Genomic DNA, 18,811 nt, shown 5'->3' with positions numbered 1-18,811 from the left:
GTTGGGTCACACTATGACCAGGGCAAGCAATGTGGCCAAGAACAATATTGGTGGATCCTATATTCGGTTGGAGTAGAAAGAAAGGCAACTAAATATGTTGAGCAATTCTTACTTGTGTCCTTTTTTGGTCACAGTCTTGGTACGTTACTATTTTAAGAAGTATATATTCAGTGAGCTATGGGGGGGGGGATAAAATACTGAGATGCTGTGGAAGTGACCTAACAGCAAGAAGACAATATTAAAGATGGAAACTTTGGATAGTTAATTATCCTTGTACAGTGAGAAATTTAGGTCCCTTTCTGTGGTCCAGGAGATCAAACCTGGCCTTTCATCTCACGTGTTAGGCAAATGCTGTGAGCTACATCCCCAGCCCTAATATGAGAATTGTAGATTTAAGAGATCTTCCCTTTCCCCACTCCCACCCCCTGAGTTTGCCTTGGTAGTCTTTTCTTCAAATGATACCCGTAAGATACTTCTGAAGGAGTTACTCACAGTATTTGCAGATTATATAATCCAGAAAATGCTTTCCTGGATATGTGTGTGATGCAGTTGTGCTGGAGGTATCTGTAGGGACAAGACAGGAAGGTCAGGTGCTTGCAGTGTACAGGCTTTCAGCGTAGGTTGCTATGTAATGATCTCCCCCTCACCCACACACACACCTTTCTGTCCAAAGGCAGTGTGTAAAATCAGATCTTAAAGCACAGTTTTGTTCTTATGTTGCCGGGAGGCACGGTGGCTACAAAGCAAGACAAGGCAAGCAAAGAGGGTTGGCCATCTATGATCTGGACCACTGACGCCTAGTGATGTGTGCCTAGTGATGTGTGCATGTGTGTGTGTGTGTGTGTGTGGTGTGGTGCACCTAGCCTTCTTTTATTCAGTTAGGACCTCCAGGAGCCCTCTTTTCTAGTTGGTAAGAGTTGCTGGCCCTGGAGACCAACCAGTCCCTCTACTGTACGTCTTAGCTCTAAGCTGAGCCTTTCGGTCCTCGGTCATCTTCATCGTGTTCTCACGCCCAAAGGAGGGGCCCTTTGAGCCTTTTCGATGTCAAGCAAAAAGCAAGTGAATCAGCAAGATGCTCAGGGTCCCAGCCGCTGCCAAACTCCAGCTGCCGTGCTATGTCAGCTTTCAGGCCTATGAGTCACAAAACTATGGCAAGAACACACACTTCCTTATGATGCTCAACATGCGATAGGAAGTTAGCCCTGAATCCGCCTGCCCTAAGGCCGGCTGTGGCAGGAAACAGCCATATTATAGCAGTGACTACTATGTAAGTGGGTTTTGCTTTTGTACAGTGTGTGTGTGTGTGTGTGTGTGTGTGTGTGTGTGTGTGTACGCGCACATGCGTGCGCACGGGCACACACACACGCAATACTGAGGATTGAACCCAGGGCCTTGTACAGGTCAGGAAAGTGCTTTACTACTGAACTACGTGGCCAACCCTACATCATCTATAGCTTTGATGTCTCTTATTTCCATCTGAATCAATGCTTACAATATTACACAAGGCTGTGCTAATTGTTATGGTGTCCTACTGTAAAACCTGGGGCAGAACAAGCATGCATTTGGTGTCTAACTAGACTTTACATTTTTATTCTGCTGCACTGCAATTATTCCCTGTCAGAGCTTCTCAACTGCAACAGTTTGAATGCAATTAGCTCCCAGAAGCTCATAAGGAATGGTACTGTTGGGAGGTGTGGCCTTGTTGAAGGAAGTGTGTCACTGTGGGGGTGGGCTTTGAGGTCTCTTTTGCCCAAGTTTCGCTCAGTGTTAGATACCTCCTGTTGCCGTCTGATCAAGATGTAACCAGCACCATGTCCACATGCACACCGCCATGCTCCTGCCGCGGTGATAATGGACTAAACTTCTAAAACTGTAAGCGAGCGCCCCCTCCCCCAGTTATAAGCGTTGATGTGGTTATGGTGTCTCTTCACAATAGAAACCTGACTAAGACACCAACCTTTCCTTAGCATCAAGAGTGGGTTGCAAAAATGACAAGAACTGAACGTCGTTGTGCCTCAAGGCAGCAGGATGAAAAGCCAAGATCAGCTTCTAGCTTATTAGCCATCCTCAGGGCAAAAACAATCACACGTCCATGCGCATGCGCACCCTCATGGCAGAAAACGGTGCTGATCCAGGGCACTTGAATCTCACCTGTGCCCACCTACAAAGCATCAATCCCAGCACTGCAAAGGAACCCTGAAGGGAGGTGTGAACCCCTGCGTCCTAACCCCTCCCGCCGACCCCAAGGCCCGCTTGCTTCTTGCACTATGTCTGTGGTGAGGCACATGCAGCAGAAATCCCTCTCTGGGCTTATGACTCCACTCTGAATAGGACAGACGGACACAGAGCAGTTTCTGAACCTCAGAGGAATTGTCTGGACATCATGAATTTAATTTCAATATAAAAGAAAACGATAAAAGCACACACTATGTTAGTAAAGGCCCACGGAAGTTTCTCGTCAATATAAAATCCACTACTTAGTTCAGGCGGTTCCATTTTATTTGAGATGATTTTTAATCCGAGGGTGCAACACGTGCTTTTCCTCCCTCGTGAAGAGATGGGTGCCCTTGCAAATTGCGAATGCCACCTGGTACTTGGACATCAGAAGCCAAAGGAAAGAGGCATTTAAACTGCAGACCTGTCTTACCCCTTCACTGGCTGCAGCTGGTCCCCCTCTCACCAACATCGCTTAAGAATCCAGTTCCTTAAATAATGGCGAGCCCCTGGTCTTAGATTTAGCTGTTGGCTGTCGCTGCGGAGAGACTGCGAGTCGCAGGTCTCAGGTCTCAGGCTTAGACTGCCACAGTTAAGGCCTCTCCTTTGGTGTCGACTTCCTTTTTCCAGAAGAACCATTTAGAGCCCGTGAGAAAGGAAACACGACAATTTGGCAAGAGGTGCCTCTTTCGATTCCAAACTGAGACACGAGTCCATTAAAAGTATCTCACACCGAACAGCTTGTCTAAGAGTAGCTTCCTGGATCAGAAATCCTGGCTCTTTCAGCTAACAAAGACTTTTCAGGCGAAACACCAGGGTCTTATGTACCAGACTAAAGCAAATAAATACCTTAATGGCTTGCATGCTCATAAACTATATTTAAATGTGACACTGTATACTTTAGAGCCAGGCAGGCACCTTTAACTATGCTCCATTGCCAGTGACTGATTGCACTTAACAGGAACTCAGGTTAAGAAGAAATACCTAATTTTTATAAGGTTCGTGTTACAATGAAGAAGAGGATCACTGTTGGTTTCCAAGGCAGCAATGATCAAACATTAGAGTCAACCCCATAAATTATATTTTATTTCTCTGAAAGGTCATCTCAAACTACTTTTCCTTCTTCTTCAGCTTTAGAAAATCCTGGAGCCTTAAGAGATTATTAGGATAACAAAATCGATCCACGGTAAAAGAAAATTTACATCCGTTGAGCAATGTTCATGCACCTGGCGATTAAAATTAAATTTTGATAAAGGAATTATTTTTTCCTCCAGGTCAGAATGACCACAACTCTACGGTGGGGATTTGGAGGGGTCTAGACTGGAGACTCAGTGAACAGGAAGTTCTGAGCTGTCCCAGGGACGACATACAGTGTGTGACAGCAAGGAGAGTTAGTCCCTACTTTTGGACCCTGAGGAAATTTGGGAGCTGAATTATGCAACTGTTTTCAGAGTCTTCCTTCCAGTGGCTACCAGCTACCTCAGATAGGGATGTGGGCAGTGGGTAAGAAAGGACTTGGCTAGAGATGTCCGGTATTAGGGCTCCTGTTTGAACATGTTAATGATCTCCATGCCTCCTTGGCTGCTCATCTGTCTCCGCAAGCAGGAGACGAAAGCACAGGATGGCATCCTGCCTGGGACAAGACTGACTGTCTCAGCGGAAGCTCTGGGTCATACTGACCAATCTCTCTCCCTCCCTAGGTTTTCTTTGTGATGGTTAAGTACCACCACACTCATCAGAAGCCCTGGCCTCTAGTTGTGATGCTCCCACTCGCTAACTCTAGGTCTTAACTGAGTTCCTTAACCTTTGTACATGTCAGCTGGCTCATATCTAAGGTGGTCTAATTAGAAATCCTTACAACTTCTAGGATACCTGATAATAGAATTTGTTAGCATTTGGGTCCTAAATGTCCCCTGAAGGCTCAACTGTTCAAGACTTGCCTCTTAGCTGGGTGCTATTGGGAGGGACACAAACTTTAAGAGATGGGGACCAAGGGAGGTCTTCAGGTCACTGGGGATACTCCCCCTTTAAGAGAAGAGTGGGCCCCCAGATTCTCTCTCCTCCTCATTCACATCTGTTTTCTCGTAAGGAGGTTTGATCTTTGTCTCACCACACAGTTTCAGGACGGGGCCTATCTGTCCCGCTCCGAGACCTCCCACACTGTGATCAAATGAAACTGTCCCTCTTTATAAATTGATGGTCTTGGGTGTTTTGTGTAAGTGACGGAAAGTTGACTCTTTATTTGAATAGAGGTTGTCAAACAAAAACCTTGCCATTCTTTCTGTGACGCCGTTACATTGCTTCCCTGGTGGATATCATGCATGCAGGCACAAGCACAGCATTGATCGATGGAAGAAGCTTGTGACTTTAAGAATTCCTAAGACATAGAAGCTTGTGGTTCTGGTTTCCTCCCTAGAGGGCCCTTGAAGCCTAGGGCTAATGTGTAGCTATGACTGTGTGACGATGGCAAACTGATCAGACACTCTAGGACGGAGCAGAAAGGTACTGACTGTGGGTAGGACTCCATAGATGATGACCAAAGCCGGTATGATGATAGAGTCCACCCACACACAGCACTACAAGGTGGCCTTCCTCCAGGGGTTTGCTTCTTGCCTGAGGGTACCTGTCTTTAATTTCATGAACACGGAATCACTGATAGTGTTTCCAGAGACTTCTCTCTTATGCTGGGTGTTGAAGGATAAAACGTAAAAACATTTCTGCCAAGGATCTAGCATGTGCTGGGTTCTTTTCCTGATATTGTTACTAGACTGATTATTGGTCCTCTTGGCAGGTGTAGCATCTCTAGGGACCCAGGGGAACTCTGCTCGGAAGGACTGGGAGACAATCACCCAAGTTGCAAATGGCTGATATACTACAAATCTGAGTTTTCTACCCACAAGATCAATAGAAGGCATCATGTTGACCAGTATAAGTATTTTTATTCCTATCCAATATGATCCTTTAAATACTCCAGTATGAAGATATAAAGTAGATTAGTGAGGGGCTGGAGAGATGACGCAGTGGCTAAGAGCTCTAGCTATCCTTCCAGAGGACTCATGTTCAGTTCCCAGCACCTAAGCGTGGTTCACAACCATTTGTAACTCCAGTTACAAGAAATCTGCTGCCCTCTTCTGGCCTCTGTGGGCACTGCATGCGTTTGGTGCGCATAGGTGCGCATAGATACAGGCAGTTCAAAGACTCATACACACAAAATAAAAATAAATAAAATCTTTTTTTTTTTTTTTGGTTTTTTGAGACAGGGTTTCTCTGTAGCTTTGAAGCCTTGTAGACCAGGCTGGCCTCAAACAAATAAAATCTTTTAAAAAAGTAAAGTGATGCTAGATGGTGGCACACACCTTTAATCCCAGGACTCAGGAGTCAGCGACAGGTGGATCTCTGTGAGTTGGAGGCCAGCCTGGTCTACAGTGTGAGTTCCAGGACAGCTAAGGCTGTCACACAGAGAAACCCTGTCTCAAAAAGCCAAAAAAGTGGTGATTCGGAGATTTCTTTGTGAGGAAGGAGCAAAGCAAAGGCATTTGAGTCCTATCAAGTGATAGTTCATGAAACTTGAGGTGTCGGGATGAAGGTCGAGGTTCCCACTGTGCTTCCACGGAGACCATCTCTCATGATCAAGTCTCAGTTATTGTTTCTCTTGAGTGCTAGAAGCTTGTGGTCTCTTTCTTTCTCACTGAATTCTATTTGTATTTTATAACTAGGGTGTATTGATGTATTGTCTCCCCAGATATACTAACATCATCATCATCATCATCGTCGTCGTCGTCATCATCATCATCATCGTCGTCGTCATCATCATCATCATCATCATCACCATCATCGTCATCATCGTTTTCCTCCCATTGTCCAGGGAGTCCGGCTGTACCCTGTCACTATACTTTAAACATAATGACTATTCTTGCCTGTGATTTTACTTTTTTTTTCCAAATTAGAAAACACATCCAGCCCCTCTGATCTTGCAATGCCATTTGCAAATAATATTAAGGAAAGACTTGAAACTACCTATTGAAATATTTTATCTCAAGTTCAAGTCAACGCTCTGAGAACGGTTTAGTGAGATCATATTTGAAACTATGAAGTGGAAACATAATCTCTTTTCCAGTACTTTACTTTCTAATCTTAAGTTTAGGGCCAGAGTTAGCAACACATATAAAAACTATTCAGTTTTGTTCTCCGATCAGAAGCACCTTAAAGCATCACCTCATGAATCCATTTATAGTTACTTACATCTTTTTGAGTTCTGTGTATTTGCTGAAAACTTTGACTGGAAGACTGTGGATTTTGTTTTTCTTAAGAGATCTGAAATAAAATTCAAAATAGTTTTTCTTGTTACTTTGGGACAAGCCTTCATGTGTCCCACTCCATATCCCAGGCTAGCCCAAACTTTTCTTGATCTCCATTCTCTCCTTAGCCAGTTGCTATAATAGACTACATAGGGTGTGATGATTTCACTGTCTCTCTTAATCTTTGGAGAAGTAAACAAAACACAACAACAACTAAAAGCAAAGACTACAGAAGATATCAACCACCAATAGGGGCGTGACCACACCAGATCCCAACCACCTTGGCCATGCCTGATGAGGGCATGACTACAAACTCCTGGCCTTAAATCTCTTTCTGAAAAATTCAGGAAAGTTGACATGATGTAGAACAGCTAGCTTTGTGGATCTTCCTATCCTTACAGTCTTAGAAGGATTGACAGCTTTAAAAAGGAGATGACATAAGCCTGCTCCCTTTCTTCAGCAACAGGGCTGCAGCAGTCACAGGACACATTCAGGCCACAGGACAAGCACTCCAGGCCACAGACAGACATCATGAGGTGAACATTAACCAGGCTCATCTAGGAGATCATATTTAAATTGTATTTTCCAACAGAGGAAGCATGTCAGCCTCATTGGTGACTAGTTTTTGGAGTTCCAGAGGCTGGAGAGATGGTTCGGTGCTAAAGAACACTGGCTGTTCTTGCAGAGGACCCAGGTTTGATTCCCAGAATCCACATAGTAAGTAGCTCACAACCACCTGTAACTTTAGTTTCAGGGTCTCTGACACCCTCTTCTGACGACTGTGGGTACTGCACACATGTGGTCATGTGGTGCATATACATCCATGCAGGCACCACTCATATACATAAAATACAAATAAATAAATCTTTTAAAAAGTACTTTCAAGTATTGGCTTATTTTACTATTAATAATTAATCACTCTGGAACTACAGAGTTTTCTGTGGTTTTGTTGAAAATTCAGCTACAACTCTATGGGTCATACTCACAGTAATGTCACGTTGCTAGACACCTTTGGCACAGCTTTTAACTCAGCGTTCATGCATTCCAGTTCGTTCTCTCTACAGGAACAGTGTGGCGGATACTGGCTGAGAACTAGGGGAAGAGACAAAAAATTGTACCAGAAAAAAAAAAAACAAAGCCAGCCAACCAAGAAAACAAGTAAACAAAGCCAACCACATTTGCTTATGACAACTGACATTTTTCTTGTTTAGTCAACTACGTAACAATTGGACTCCTTGAGCCCTTCATTAAAAACAATTAAGGATTCTCTCCAAATCAAGGATAGACCAATGGTGTGTTCCTCTTATCTCTAGCTTCTTCCCATAGTCATATCAAGGATAGAACAATTGGGGCATTCCTCTCATGCCTAGATTCTTTCCATAGTCACCTCAAAGACATTTAACATCTCAAAGAACAGGAGGGAACTACAGTTGTAAACAAATAAAATCAGACCATGCACAGAAACAAGATGAATTTCTGGTCAGTTCAATGAAAAGCATCCTTTGTGCAAGCAAATCTCCATGGTGATGGTTGGACCAATTCAATTCAGGAGCATGAAGTAAGCTAAGTGAATGCTTACTGATGTTACTTTGGTTTGTATTTCACATGGAATATGTGATAGAGGAGCAGAGAAAGATGGGGAGGATTTTAACGGAATCTTTAATTTCTCCACTGACCCCATGGCTATTTGATGCAGTTGAGAAAGTGAAAGTTAATTTTATTTATATTATTATTGTAATTAATTAGTGAGCTGTTTTGACACAGGGTCTTGCTATGTAGTACTTTACCTTTTGCCTTGATCTGCTGAGTGATGGTATTCAATACATGTGACATGGTGTAGACCCAGCTTCTTACTATTATGTGTTGAACTGCAGGTATAAATTCTTTCTAATTGCCCATCCTTTTTTAGATCACATTTCAAGTGAATTTAGTTGCATTTTGGCAATAAAGCCTCCACAGTTATCACTGGGTCCCTAGTTCATGCGAGAGATGCTCTCAGCACATGTTTTTGGAAGATATTATGTGGTCTACATAATTGGCTCAATCCAATAGAGATAATGTTAATATGTTTGGTAAATGTTTATTGACATCAAGAATATTATGGATGTATTGCTAGAGTGAAGGTTGTGGCCAGAAAGTACTTGGCGATAAAAGAATTTCATGTGGTCAAACTGGGCATGCCATTTAAAGCAGGGACATGATGCTTCATGACAGGGGCTGATGGTTCAAGCAGCGATGGCTCAGTGGTTATGAGCACGGGCTGCTCTTGCAGAGGTCCTGGGTTCGGTTCCCAGCACCCACATGGTAGCTCATGCCCACTTGTAGAAATAGGGGATCTGATGCCTTCTTCTGGCCTCCTCGGGCAGCAAGCATGCATGCAGTGCATTTACATGTGTGCAGGCAAAATATACACATTAAAAAATAAAAATAAATAAATCTTTAATACGGCAGAAATGTGGGCCTTTCTCCACCCTCTCCATCTTGCAAGGCAGTTATATCCCACCCTCTTCTGTGGATGGTACTGGAGGGCCCTCCTCATCTCCTTCCACCTCTCTCATCCCAAGACATTTCCTAGGCTCAGAGTCATCGCCCTGTCCGCCCTTGATGTGATAATCGGCATCATCTTCATTCTTCCAGCTCAGTTGGCCCAGGGATGTTATGGCCATAGGTCCCTCTTGGTTGTGGATCTGTCTTGTACTTGACAAGACTCTGTAGTGTCCCTGCTCAGACCTAATTACCAGGAGCTGCCTGTCCCATCCATCTAAGAATTCAGACAGTTACAGCCAGACAAGGTGTCCCCAGCTAAGACTTTCTTTTCTCCCCCGTGCTCTGCATCTGAAGGGGCCCTTTTTAAACATCTTGTTCTGGTCCTGAGCTTCCTCTCTTTAGTGGTAAACACTAAAACACACAAACAAGGACCCAGCCCAGTCAAACACACAGAAAAGTCATAACTGGTGATTTCCCACTGTGTGTGAAGTGAACTCCCAAACAAGATATACTAGAAAGAGACTGTTAGAATTTTCAGTTATGCTTCTTACTAATCTTGTCATTTCTAAATTAGATTTTTCTGTGTTGTTATTGTTGTTGGTTTTCAAGCAGTGAAAACTTTTAAAAAGTGTCTCAAGGCAAAACTTTAGTCTGGATAAGCGAGGAAGAGCAAGCCAAGCGCACAGGGCGGGAAATGCGCTGGCTTTTCCTCCCCCCCCTTAGGTGACAGTGGCTTTCTCCATTGCCTGAGCGCCTGACCTCATGGTCTTTCGTGATTGGGTAGTTTTTAAAGAATTGACACAAAGAAAATGAAGCTGGAAGGGGTCAGCTACTTTAGCTCAAGAAGGTCGAAGGGCTTTTGTGTAAACAAAGGTTTTTCGGGGAGGGGGTGTGTGTGGCAGGATTAATACATTTGCATACTTGGTGGGACGGATAAGAAGATTTGAATTTCCTGTCCAAAACAGTTTGCATAATATTTGGTAGAAAAGACTCATTTAATAGCCTTACCAATCCCTCCTATTCATTTAAACACTATTTTTTTTTCCAAACTCAGTGAGATGTAGTCTCTTTTCTTATATCCTGCCTTGGAATGAGAAACTTCTACAGTGTGGGGCAGCTGTGTGTAGTAACAGCAGGCTCAAGAAGCCTGAGTTAGGCCCCTAGGACCGAGGGTGAAGACTGCATCTGTTCCATCAGCAGTATGAGACAGCTCCCTCCCTGTGGCTGGTCCCTTGGCCAGGAAGTTGCCCTAGTCCACTGGGGTGTGAGGGCTGCACCAGGCCAGAGACTCCATTCTCTGGACCAGAAGGAGTTTTCTCTTAAGAGGCCTTCATGGCTATATTCTGTCTCTCCGGGAACCCTGGAATCCTCTAAAAGCCAGATTAGAGATCAGAGCTCCCCAACACTTTTGTATTTTTGGCCTCTGGAAAGGATGAAGCTGCCAAGGGCTCCTAGTCCCAAAGACATTTAAGAAAGAAACTGGTCTTTATGCTAAACTACCTAAGTGATTTTTGCCTTCAGTTATCAAATATTTATTTTATTTTAATTGGTGTGTGTGTGTGTGTGTGTGTGTGTGTGTGAGAGAGAGAGAGAGAGAGAGAGAGAATGCATGTTTCCTACATGTGTACAGTGCTATAGGAGCCAGAAGAGGGCATCAGAATATGTTAGTTACATGTGGGTGGTTGTGAACCTTCATGTGTGTGCTAGGAACTAAACCCAGGCCCTCTGCAACAACAGCCAATACTCTTAACCATCTCCTCAACCCCAATTTTTCTTTTATCTTTTCACATGTGGACTCACTACACAGCCCAGGTTTGTTCTGAACTCAGGATCCTCCTGCCTCAGATTCCCGACGGCTGGGGTTACAAGTCCAAGCCACCGTGTCTGGCTTAATTTCATTTCAATAGAATATGTAATCATGTACAGGTGTACGAGTTATGAACTGGCATTCTGCAGTGCATCCTGCCGTCTTTCTCTGGTGTGGGGCTTGTTCTCAGCGCCCTCGTGGATCCCTAAGTTCACAGATGCTCAAGTCCCTTCTAAAAGTGGTGCCGTGTTTGTACAGGACTCACATACAAGCCCCTGCGGTCGCTCGTGTATCTCCAGAGGCTTCAGGACACTGATTATAACAGGAATGCTGATGATATAGTTGTTACACTACATGCATATTTTTATATTACTATATGATTGTAACAGTATATAACAATATAGAATAATATACATGAATATTAGTGACTAGGTTTTCTGTACAAGTTCAGCACGTGCATATTTTTTTAATCAAACTATTTCTGATCTGTAGTTGGTTGAATACACAGTTGTGTGACCCCTAGGTGAGAGCCCCAACTGTATGTACACTGTAAGTATAGAGTTTGGCTGTTGTTGTTTCTTTCTTTGCTTGGTTTTTAGTCAGGGTTCTGCTATGTATCCCTAGTTAGCCTGGCACTCACAGACATTGCCTTCTTCTGCCTCTCAGAGGGCTGGAATTAGAGGTGTGCATAACCAGGTCCAATGTCAGTGCAGTATTTAATATATGTACATTACACCATAAGTGAAACTTATGTATACTGACATATATCAAACTATATATTCATCCTCATATGTACACACACACACACACACACACACACATCCAATTCTATTAGTAATACAGAGGTCAACCTTCACAGTGTGTGCCCCAAATCCTCTAGGGGCATGCTGCAACCTCCTGAGTTCAGCTCTGCCTCCCAGTTCACGTTTGGAGAATCTCAGCACCCTTATGTAAAGGCATTGTGCAACCTGCATTGGACAGCTACCCGCAGATCTTACTGGCCTCGTTTACCTGTGGATCCTGTACCTCTCTATCTCCATCCAGGGACTTCACAGCCGCCTCAGTGCACTGCTTGGGAGCATATCCCCATTCCTGGCAGAGCCCCATTTCTTACCATGGTCTTCCATGCCTCCCTGTGCAGCCTGGAATCACCATGGCTTAGTGAGGATGTCTTTCCAGCTACATGCGAGCTATTTGTGAGTTGGGGACACACCTTAATCAGAATTGTACTTCCTATGTCTGGAACATAGTATGAGCTCTTCATTGAAAAAAAATCAAAGGAAATAGAACCTCATTGTCTGTCACCATTATTGATTATCTCTGTATTCCCGTGATTGATACCGTGACACCAGAAATGAGCATGCATGGAAATGGACCAGTTCTCCCATCTTCTCCAGCCCACAGGCAGATAGGAGCATCATTACCAGTGAAATACAATGAAACGAAGGTAACTGAGTCACTACAGCAGCCCCCCCTTTTCCACAGGGGACACATTCCAAGATGCCCAGTGGATGATTAAAACCAGAGATAACACCAAATCCTGTATTTACTGATTTTCCTGTGCTTACAAGCCTCTGAAAAAGTTCAATTTACACATCAGGCCAGTGAGATTGAAAGTAACCAATAACTTCATAGAAAAGTCATAGCAATATACCATGACCAATGTTACATGAATGTGGTATGCCTATCTCAGGACATCATCATCGTTATTGTAGGTTGGAGTCCCAGCTCCTCAAAGTGTTCATTTACTGTTTTGGGACCACAATTGGCTGCAGTTTGTTGACACTGTTGACAGCAAAACCTTAGATAAGGGGGGGCTGCTGTTCCCGGATAAATCCGCGCGCCACAATCACGTTTTCTGCAAGCTGATACCGTCTTTGAACCAACACCACTTACAGCACTCCTGGGTCAATGTCACTCTATGGACATTTCCATGGCCTGTACCAAATATGGTCGCCCATCCACTAGTGTCACCTGTGGGGTGGTGATTGATACGCATCAGTTAGTCTAGACATCAGATAGCATACCATAAAAGCAAAAGTATAAAAATTGCATGAAACCAAATTAAAAAAAAAAAGAAATCCTGCTCAAGCAACAGAATGATTTTTTTTAAAATCTAAAAATAGCAAGAGAGAGTTAAACACACACTTGCAGGCATTTCCTGCTTCCTCTGCTCACGAGGCTTTCAGACGTACATATATAATATGTATATGATACAATTATTGTTTTTATTGTAATAACAAATGTCTAAGTAGCACCTATTCTAACACTGACATTTTGAGGCTGCGACTTGAGTTTTGGGGATTTCACAAGACAGCTGCATTCTGCATTTTACTCTGCCCTGTGGAGATGGGAGGGCCTTGTGTAATGGGGTGCTGAGGTCTGATAAAAACTGGGCCTTCCTTGTTTGACTTTGTTTCTTGGGATTGAACCCAGGGCCTCACACATGCTCAGCATGGACTATATTCACTCCTTGCCAGATTTTATTTTTAAATAAAGCCAAAACCAAAATGCCTTTTAATAAAGAGTGTTAAATCCTATTGAGAGAAATAACAGTGCCTTGGTTTGTCAAGCCTTAAGGTCCACTTCTTATTTGCTATTGTAATCTTCTTGTTTGATATTCCTTTTGTATTATAAAAATCGCATATGAATAATATATACATACATATTTGCAAAAACGTGCCTATTTTGAAACTACCTTAATTTGGGTATGTGCTATAAAAATGGTAAGATTTGCACTGTTACGGCATCAAAGTCCACACAAATCAAAAAGTAAGCTCATGATCTCTGATATCTAAATTTATCTCTACTCCTTTCTCATATCCTGAATGGTGTTACTATCGTGATATCTTTTAATAGTATTATAGGCTATCCCATGCGCCTTGTTCAGTCTGGGTTCAGAGCGTCCCCTTGGGGGTAGAGAAGCGGGAGTTATCCCTGGTTCCCAGTAGCAAAGAGGAAATCTCTCCAGTAGCTTGTTCATTGACAATCAGAGAACTGAGCCCAGACTGAGTGCCTACTGTGTACTCTACGAGCATACATTCTGGGGGTAACAAAACGAAGGCGAGCCAGGCCTTTTTCTTAGGGTGCTCATGTCTGCAAGGAGGTGGAAAAGTGACACGCGTGACTCAATGTGGCGGGAGATTTACCCGCGGGATGCCTGCGCAGCTGTCTTCCAGGGGGAGGCACACCTGAACTGAGTCCTTTTTCATTTTCATTGCTGTGTATTGAACCTCCAGTCTGCTAGGCAAGCATTCCCCGCCCCCTGAGCTGCCTCCTGCCCCTCTGAACTGAGCATGAAGGGAGAACAGGCAGGGGAGCTCTGTGGAAGGCTCAGTTGTTTCCCATCCAAGGGAAGGGTGCACGAGTACCCAGGGCAAGACGGCAAGCTGCAGAATTCTCTTTGGCCCGCCAGGACATGGCCACCAGACTCAGATGCTAGTGGACCAGTGCGGAAGGAAGCTGGTTTTATGTGGCAGACTAAGAAGGTCTGAGTTACCACGTTGACTGTGACTAACTTCACAAATCAACTTCTCTGCAAACAGGCAAATTAGATCAGGCAAGATGTGTGATCTCAACACTTGGCCTGGGAGAACCTGAATGACAAACTTTGGAACCTCTTCACCCTTCGGTGACGCTGCTCAAGTCACATTGCTTTTGCAGGACTGAACTATCTGACTTTATTTCAGTCAGCCTTCGGGCTTTTTTCGTATGCCTCCAGAATGCCTGCCTGCCTGCCTGCCTGCCTGCCTGCCTGCCTGCCTGCCTGCCTGCCTTCCTTCCTTCCTTCCTTCCTTCCTTCCTTCCTTCCTTCCTTTCTTCCTTCCTTCCTTCCATTTCTCAATCAAGTCACTTTAATTAAAGAAAAGTTTTCCTTGATTCTGTCCTCATTGTTTCTTTCTGTTTGCTGTTCACGACCCCTTTCCCTGCAGATGTACTCAGTCACCTCAGCACAGCGTTATTGTCCCTGTTGTCACAGGAGCTCCAGGGCCTTGTTTCCACCTTATTTCTTTTGAGCTCACCTTGTCTCAGTGATTTGGGGAAGTCCTGACCCATAGCTGACACTCCACGTCTATCTGCACCATCGATTAATCCTCTAGGTGAGCTCAAGGCAGCTTATAGGTATTCTTAAAGCTGAGCAAAGTTATTGGCCACAAGGAAGCCTCTTCAAATTGAGTTATGAGAAGCAAAATATAAAATTTAGAATGCCATTTCAATTTTTGTGGGACCGTCGTTTTGACTTTAGCAAGCTCCATCTCCTAAAATTCAGGTCATTCGCCTGAACACAGTGGCCATGGTTATTAGGTCGCGCCTCCCAGTTCATTGCCCTCGTTCTCTGACTGACCCACAGTTTTTTTTTTGGGGAGGGGGGAGCACACGCGGTGAGGTCAGTGTGTGGAGCACAGGAGGGGGCGGGACTCACCACAACTGTCCTCGTCAGCCCCGTTCCCGCAGTCGTCCACGCCATCACAGTGAAAGGCTCGGGGTAAGCACGTGGTGAGATTCCCACAAGGAAAGTACCCTTTGGGACACAGAGGAACCACCATACTGCCATCAGCCAGTACGACGTCTGCGTGAGAGAGGAGACAGGGTGGATACAAAACTCCTATGTAAGGGACCAAATGTGAGGGCGGCTAGGCCTTGCTGGCACTGTCCGGTTTAATGTGAGAACTCCACCAGGCTGACTGATCCGGGGTCATTCTTAGAGCACCGGTATGGAATAACACCGTCAGTTACCACGGTCGAACGTCACACTAGCTGTCCCACGGGTGCGCTGAAGACTCGTTTTCAACTTTTCTTTTAAGCGTATTGTGCCACTATTACGTGGAGTTGGGGAGGTATCTACTTCTTCAGATAGTAGGGTAAAACCGTGCTTAAATGAGAGCAAAGAAATTGATTTATGCAGCTAATAGTTTTTTTTTATAAGAAGAATTTAAGGTGGCAAAATGCATATTAAGAAGGACCATTTAAATGAGAACTTGAGGGAGTGCCTAACTCTCATTAAAATAAAGGGTGACAACCTTAGCAGCAACCCCTCTTGAGGAGTACTGAGTACCAGCACTCTGCTGGGTAGTTGTCTCAGTTACTCCTTCACTCCCCCTAGAACAGTGGTCCCCAACCTTCCCAATGCTGTGACCCTTTAATCTAGTTCCTCATGTTGCAGTGACCCCTAACCGTCAAATTATTTTTATTGCTACTTCATAACTGTAATTTTGCTTCTGTTATGAATTTAATGTAAATATCCGTGTTTTCCAATGGACTTAGGTGACGTCTGCGAAAGGGTCATTTGACCCCCCAGAGGGGGCGCAGCCCCCAGGTTGAGACCCACTGCCCCTAGAGTGCGGCTGGTGTTGTCTCTTTCTGCATGTCTTAGTAGATAGTAAACTAAGTGTCTTGTCTAGGGTTGTCGTGACTTGGCTAAAGTCTCAGTCCACCTTATGACTCCAGAGGCCACTGAGAACCACTACGCAGGGATGGAAAAGACCATTCTGGAATCTGCCTTTCAAAGAGCTGAAGCCATTTATGAAGACAAACCAAAAATGGCCGTCTCGGGCAGAGGGCGTAACACGTGAACAAGTGTTGAATCCATCCCTAGTCGAACAGAGGGGTGCAGACAGGAGATCCAGTAACCATTTACAAGGTACCTACCTACCAGGGAACAGGGAGCACAAAGCGATCCCAGGCATTTGAATCTAATAAGCATGCATTCGAATTTAAGAGTGTACTTTCCAGAAAAATAGAGACACACTCTTCACACATCGGCTAATAAAACTGCAGAAGTCTCAAGGCCAAACTGGAACATCACAAATTTTTGAGAATCTTGTACCTTGTGTTGTGTTTACATTCATCCCCTCTCCTGACTCCTCCCAGATCCTCCCTCCCCTCCCCCCAGCGCTGTATCCTCTCTTCTGTTTAAGCCTATCAAGTCCAGGTTGTGCCGCCTGTGCATCCTTGGGAGGGGAGATTGGATGAAATGGTGTAAATGGTGAAGGGGAGAGAGCGGGGCAAGGTTTAAATGGGGTGAGAGGCAGGAGGGCAGGGTAGAGGAGGGAGTACAGGTAGGCATGACCAGCTCTTGAAGGCCTTTCAGAAAAGCCTGTAGAAACCTCCTACCGAAATACAGAGCACACACATATGAAGAGCTGAAACGGTTCACCCTGTAGCAGAGCAACAATGTCCCCGCTGAACGCTGCAGGCTAATGAATAAGTCCAACGCTGAGAACTTCACAAACTTAAAGAGACTGCAGACTGAAATTGCCACAGTTTATTATGACCTGCTGAAGGGATGGGGAGAGGGGCTGGCCAAGTGGTCCCAAAAATGATGTCACCAGGAGACCAGGAGGGCGTTTGAGGGGGTAAAGAGAAGAACGGGTTTTAATAGGCTGTAGCTGGACTTGCCATCTTGAACATCACCTACCGTGTGCTGGGTATTTCCTCATTGTCTCAATGAATGCTAAAGCCACTGGTATTAGGATCATTACGTAAAGACGCTTTTATCTGGGTCTGGGGAAACACCAGACCCGTCTGCGCCTAGCAGTAGATACTGCCTTGCACAGAGATTGCATCCTACGAATAGTTTTTGGAAACTTCCCTGTTGGCCCTCCTTGTTCACAGAGGTGTATTTATTACCAGGCAGGCGTTTGCTTGTGGGCGCCCAGCGTGCCTGACTCAGCGCACACTGAGCTTCCAAGCCTGTGGTTGGAGAGGACCGTTGCCTTTCCTGAGTGTTAAGCTCCTTAGTCAGATGACCCTGGAGACGGAACAAGCGCACAAAAGCAGGGCAGCTGGTCCTCCCCAGGGACAGTGATGTCATGGAGCACGCTTGGAGGCGCTCACAGATGTGTCTTCTGGAACCTTCTTGATCGAGGAGGCCGATCTAGAGTGTGACCTGAGGATGCCTGTTGGGCGTGGAAATGGGGTTGTGGGAGGGAGGAGCAAAAGAAGTGGGGGAGATAGGCTCAGCGGAAGTGACTCCAACTGTTAATTCCCTTCCATGGTGGCTTCTTCCTGGGACATTTCAAGCATAAATGGGTTACAGAAAGAAAACAACAACAGAACTCCACTCCTTCCTCCCCGTCCGCTGTCTCCTTCGTGTCTGGTATTACTTGGTGCTCGATTATCTTTTTAAAACATAAATTCTCAGCCAGCTGGTAGTGGCACACGCCTTTAATCCCAGCACTCTGGAGACAGAGGCAGGTGTATTTCTGTGAGTTCGAGGCCAGCCTGGTCTACAAGAACTAGTTCCAGGACAGTTAGGGCTGTTACACAGAGAAACTCTGTCTCGAAAAGCAAAGCAAAGCAAAACAAAACAAAAAGCAAAAAACAAAATTCCCCCTGGGTTTGGAAAAGGAAAGAGCCCCTTTTAAAATTTAATTTTGCTAAAGTTGCAGGTTCCTGTTTCAATCCTGATGGAATAAAATCCAGTGTTCTATGTAGCCTACTTATCATTCTGCCCCACCATCGTGAAATGTAAATAATAATTTGGAGTCCCCGCTGTGTTTGGCACGTACTGAAGGAGACCCACTGGACATCCGTGGGAGGTGTATTCCGCAGTCTGGGGCGCCTGTCGGCTGTGGAAGTAGAGAGAGGCAGCTTTATGGAAATTCAGAGATTATAAAAGTGGAGGCTGCCAACATCAAAGGAAAACTGATAGCTTCCAGAGGTTTCCATTGGGGGCCCTTTGGCCAAACTCACAGCAGAGTGGAGATTTGGGCTTGTGAACGGAAGCTGCTGTCATGGTCCCTCCCATCTAGTCAGTCTCCAGACATGGCTGTGCGCTGGCATCACACAATGGTTCTGCCCCTGCCTTTTGGAGCCAGCTGGACTGGAGCCCAAGGGTGCTTCTGGTTTCCACTCAACCCTTCTTTTCCTGGGCTACTGAGAAGTGATATTCGGGAAGGACTGGTTAGGTTTTCTGTGTAAGAATCGTTCGAGGCGGTTGGGTCCCTGCCCTGATTATTCAGTACCACAACAGGAGTACTAAACGGAACTGAGGAAAGCCGAC

The 18,811-nt window shown here is 44.9% G+C and overlaps 1 protein-coding gene across 1 annotated transcript in view; it reads right to left on the bottom strand.

Annotated features, from left to right (window-relative positions):
* Positions 1 to 18,544, bottom strand: part of Rxfp2 (relaxin family peptide receptor 2) — a 42,645-nt gene extending 24,101 nt beyond the window's left edge. The window contains exons 1-10 of the mRNA XM_048419083.3: positions 18,502 to 18,544; positions 18,318 to 18,377; positions 17,644 to 17,705; positions 17,378 to 17,557; positions 15,544 to 15,679; positions 15,230 to 15,376; positions 12,703 to 12,780; positions 7,499 to 7,604; positions 6,457 to 6,528; positions 493 to 564 (exon numbers count right to left, since the gene is read on the bottom strand). Coding sequence (XP_048275040.3) covers positions 493 to 564; positions 6,457 to 6,528; positions 7,499 to 7,604; positions 12,703 to 12,780; positions 15,230 to 15,376; positions 15,544 to 15,679; positions 17,378 to 17,557; positions 17,644 to 17,705; positions 18,318 to 18,377; positions 18,502 to 18,544 — 956 coding nt within the window. The remainder of the gene's footprint in view (positions 1 to 492; positions 565 to 6,456; positions 6,529 to 7,498; positions 7,605 to 12,702; positions 12,781 to 15,229; positions 15,377 to 15,543; positions 15,680 to 17,377; positions 17,558 to 17,643; positions 17,706 to 18,317; positions 18,378 to 18,501) is intronic.
* Positions 18,545 to 18,811: the final 267 nt, after the last annotated feature.

Source organism: Myodes glareolus, chromosome 2 (genome assembly GCF_982192425.1).
Source record: "Myodes glareolus chromosome 2, mMyoGla1.1, whole genome shotgun sequence".
In the NCBI taxonomy this organism is placed as follows: Eukaryota; Metazoa; Chordata; class Mammalia; order Rodentia; family Cricetidae; genus Myodes; species Myodes glareolus.
The sequence above is the reverse complement of the archived record's forward strand: the minus strand, read 5'-3'. Positions and strand labels throughout refer to the sequence as shown.